Raw genomic sequence first — 3625 nt, 5'->3', positions numbered from 1 at the left:
TGCCTCTGCACCATCTCAGGGTCTACGCATGGTAGTCTGGCGCCTTGCTGCTGCCTCTCTACAACCCCAGTGAGAGACTTGTCGTGCCCCTCACTTAGGAACACTGAGGCAAAGAACTCGTTGAGGAGTTCAGCCTTGTCCCCTCTGTCCGTCACCAATTGTTTCTGCCCGTTTAGCAGGGGTCCTATTCCTCCCTGGGCCTTCCTTTTACTCCCAATATATCTAAAAACCAATTTCTTGTTGTCTTTTACTTGGGTTGCCATCCTCAGCTCCATGGTAGCTTTGCCCCTTCTAACTGCCTCCCTACAAGCACGAGCAGAGGAGGTATATTCATCTTTGGTGATCTCTCCCTGTTTCCACTTTTTATGTGCTCCCCTTTTGGCCCTTAGGCTGCCCTGGATTTCTCTGGTCAGCCAGGGAAGCCTCCTGGCCCCTTTCCCCCTTTTGCCTCGCTCGGGGATCGTCTCCCTCTGTGCCCGAAGGATCATTTCCTTAAGGCACAGCCACCCGTCTTGGGCTCCCATCACTTCAAAACTCCTACTCTGCAGTGCGTCCTTGACTAATCGCCTGAGTTCATCTGTTATTCATCTGTTCAAGGTAAAAAAGGGGGGTTGTATGATTAAGGTAAGGGAGATCCTAGTAAAAAATCATCAGTGTAGTATTATTAACTAATAACCCTTGTTTAATTAGGTAAAAATATTATTTTATAGGGCTTGTTTTTACTACAACTCCTTGCACTTGCTGGATGTATGGCAGTGATTGCTAAAGTTATAGTCCTCCAAGTCTTAGGCCCGCAATTCATTTTACATCCATGAGTGGTTCTGTTGACTTCAGTGGGACTGTATATTTGACACTTCATAAAATAACCTTTAGGGCCCACCTTTAAAGCTGTGCTGACGACCAGACCTTAGAGACACTGTTTATTGTAGGTTTTCTGGTCTAAATTTTAAGAAAATACAAAAAAGAATGCCTTCATGATCAACATGAGATTATAATTGCTTTCTAAGTAAGATTGGAAACCACCTTTGGGGGGGCTAGGGGTAAACATTCTCCTTGGGAGCTGTGATTCAACAATTTTTGACTTGTGCTAATATGTTGGGAGTGCTGTTAGAAATTTGCTAATCTACCCTTAGTCACAAAACACAGTAAAATGCATGAAGCAAACAAATGGTACAAATGATTAAAATGTGAACTAGGCACTTAGACACTTGCATTCTGTATTCAAAGCACTGCACAGACATTTAAACACCTAATTGATATGCTTAGTCTTAATTGATCAGAACATTCATTTAAAAGCTAAGCATGACCATAATATAACCAGGGAAGAAGTGCTGTCTTTGAGATGTAAAACCAAAATCTTGGTCACTTTTGATCATGAAAAGTCCCTTTGAATTCCTTCCCCAAGAAAGGAAGCTAATCTTTGGTTCCTGGCCACATTCTCACTCGTGCAATTATGTTACACCTGCAGTTTCAATTACATGGAGAATTATTCTTTGCCTCTGGCTTAAACTGTTGCTGTGCGTTGTTAAATACCTGCCACTCCATTCTAGAGGTGGATGTTTCTCAAGTGTATCTGAAATGACCTCTGTTTATATAATTCATATATTAGCTTGATAAACTTGCAAAACACTTGGGGATTTCGAGGGTACAGGATGTTCTGTCAGTGTGATTGCGATTGCCCACTCTCCAGGGTTTATGTTCACTCATAGAGAAATGGAAGCAGGTGAGTGCACACTTAGGGCTGCTGCCCACGCAGTCTACCTGTGAATAATTTCCCCTGCAAGGCCAAGTGCCAGGGAGCTGTGTATCTCATTAGACTGCGCCATTGTTATTAATCAAAGCCAATGCACGCAACCTTCTTAGCGTTTTCTTTGTTAAGGCTGATCACTGGCTGATTCTGGTTTGCTTCTTTCAGTACTGCTTGTCAGGCCACCCAACTTTGCCATGCAACGTACTCAAGTTCAAATCCACCACCATCATGTTAGACTGCGGACTGGATATGACTTCTGCCCTCAATTTCCTCCCGCTGCCACTGGTTCAGAGGTACGGACTACAGCTTGTAAGCGTTTAGTCCTTGTGTCTCAGGCTGCAGTTGGAGTGCTTTGTTTGAAATGCTGTCTTGGCAGAGGAAGGGGGTAGAAGGGTATAAATGAACAGCATCATCTGATATCATAAATAGACTTTGTTCACTTAAAAATTCCCTTTATCAAAATAACGTCCTTTGGCTCAGTAGACGGAAGACATTTTATGGATTTATTGATTGGTTTTTCCAGATAATTTATTCTAAGCTTCAGTAAAGTATTGCTGCATCTGCTCAGCACAAGTGAGGTCACATATCTGTCATCTTTCTGGCTTCTTCATGCGAGATGAGATAAATGGGTAACTGAGTGCAGGGAACCAAGCAAGTACTGTTTAACCACCTTCTCCTCAGGCTCTTCTGCAGAGCCTGAATGAGTGCAAAGAAAATAACGCTTACACTTTTCAAATCATTACATGAAGAGCATTTTAGTTGACCTCATTGGTTGAGGCAGGTAGAATTGGAGTGGTAGTGATGGTGTGTGACTTGTCTAGAGACCCGTGGTGAGCTGGTAGAGGAGCCAAGAGCAGAACCCACATGTCAGCTCACTGATTTTGTGCTCCGATCAGTAGACCTGTGGTTCTCAACCTTTTCAGGATCTGGGCACCCCTCCGCAAGTGTCTTTGATTGTGGCAGCATCCCCTGTTGAGAATCACTGTTGTGCACAACTTATCTCAGAGCTTCTCAACTGGTGATGATGCTGCTGCCAGGTAAAACTGCTCCATGTATCTGCTGCAGAGCCAGCCCAGGAGGGGCTGTGGCACATGCACATGTTCCTGCCTCAGTAGGGCTCCCTGATCAGCCTAAAGCAGACAGGAGAACAAGCTCGTGATCCAGCCCTTTCCAGTCCAATACTGCACAGCACCTCCTGGAAACAGAGGCACTCAGGACAGTTCCACCTGCTTTAGGGTGCAAACTAAGAGCCCTAATAAAGCAGGCATGTGTGCATGCCACACCCTGTGTGCAGAGCAGTTTTACCTGGCTGCTACAGCAGCAATAAGAGCACCTCCTGCAATAAGAGCACCTCCTGCGTCACAGCACCACGGTTGCAAACCAATGCAGCAGGCAGTGAAACTAGGCACTTAATTAGGGTGGGTTTTATTCATGCACAAGATTGAGCAGGTTACTAAAATGGTGGATTTGGAGAGCAATAGTGCATATCTCTATGGAAATGGGAAAATCATAGTTTATGAAACAATCAGCAGGGATACCTAGTCTCTGTCCAAAATCTGATGGGCCCCCTACACGCTACATCAAGAAACAGCAGTAGATGCTAAAGTGATTTTGAAAATCTGACGATCCCAGATGTTTTCAGAGCTGCTGCTCATAAGTCTGCCCCAAGAAGGAAGAGCACAGTAATTGGCAAAATTATGTGATTGAGGAAGGTGGGTCTAACAGTTGCTGTCATCAATACTCCTTGAGGGCACGTTAACTACCTTTCCCTGCAGCAGACACAGTGAATATGCAGTCAAATTGTAGGTCATAACCTGAAATCCCCAAGCAGCTCCAATATGTCTCAGAAAAACTGACTCAAACTCAATAGGGAAA

At 44.4% G+C, this 3625-nt stretch overlaps 1 protein-coding gene across 2 annotated transcripts in view; it reads left to right on the top strand.

The window, feature by feature from the left end:
* Positions 1 to 3625, top strand: part of INTS9 (integrator complex subunit 9) — an 86088-nt gene that overhangs the window by 8310 nt on the left and 74153 nt on the right. For both annotated transcript variants that reach the window (XM_006029261.1, XM_025210726.1), the window contains exon 2: positions 1916 to 2043. In XM_006029261.1, coding sequence (XP_006029323.1) covers positions 1916 to 2043 — 128 coding nt within the window. The remainder of the gene's footprint in view (positions 1 to 1915; positions 2044 to 3625) is intronic.

The sequence above is a fragment of the Alligator sinensis genome, unplaced genomic scaffold (assembly GCF_000455745.1).
Source record: "Alligator sinensis unplaced genomic scaffold, ASM45574v1 scaffold637_1, whole genome shotgun sequence".
Taxonomy (NCBI): domain Eukaryota; kingdom Metazoa; phylum Chordata; order Crocodylia; family Alligatoridae; genus Alligator; species Alligator sinensis.
Note: the sequence above shows the minus strand (reverse complement) of the source record. Positions and strands in the feature narration are given on the sequence as shown.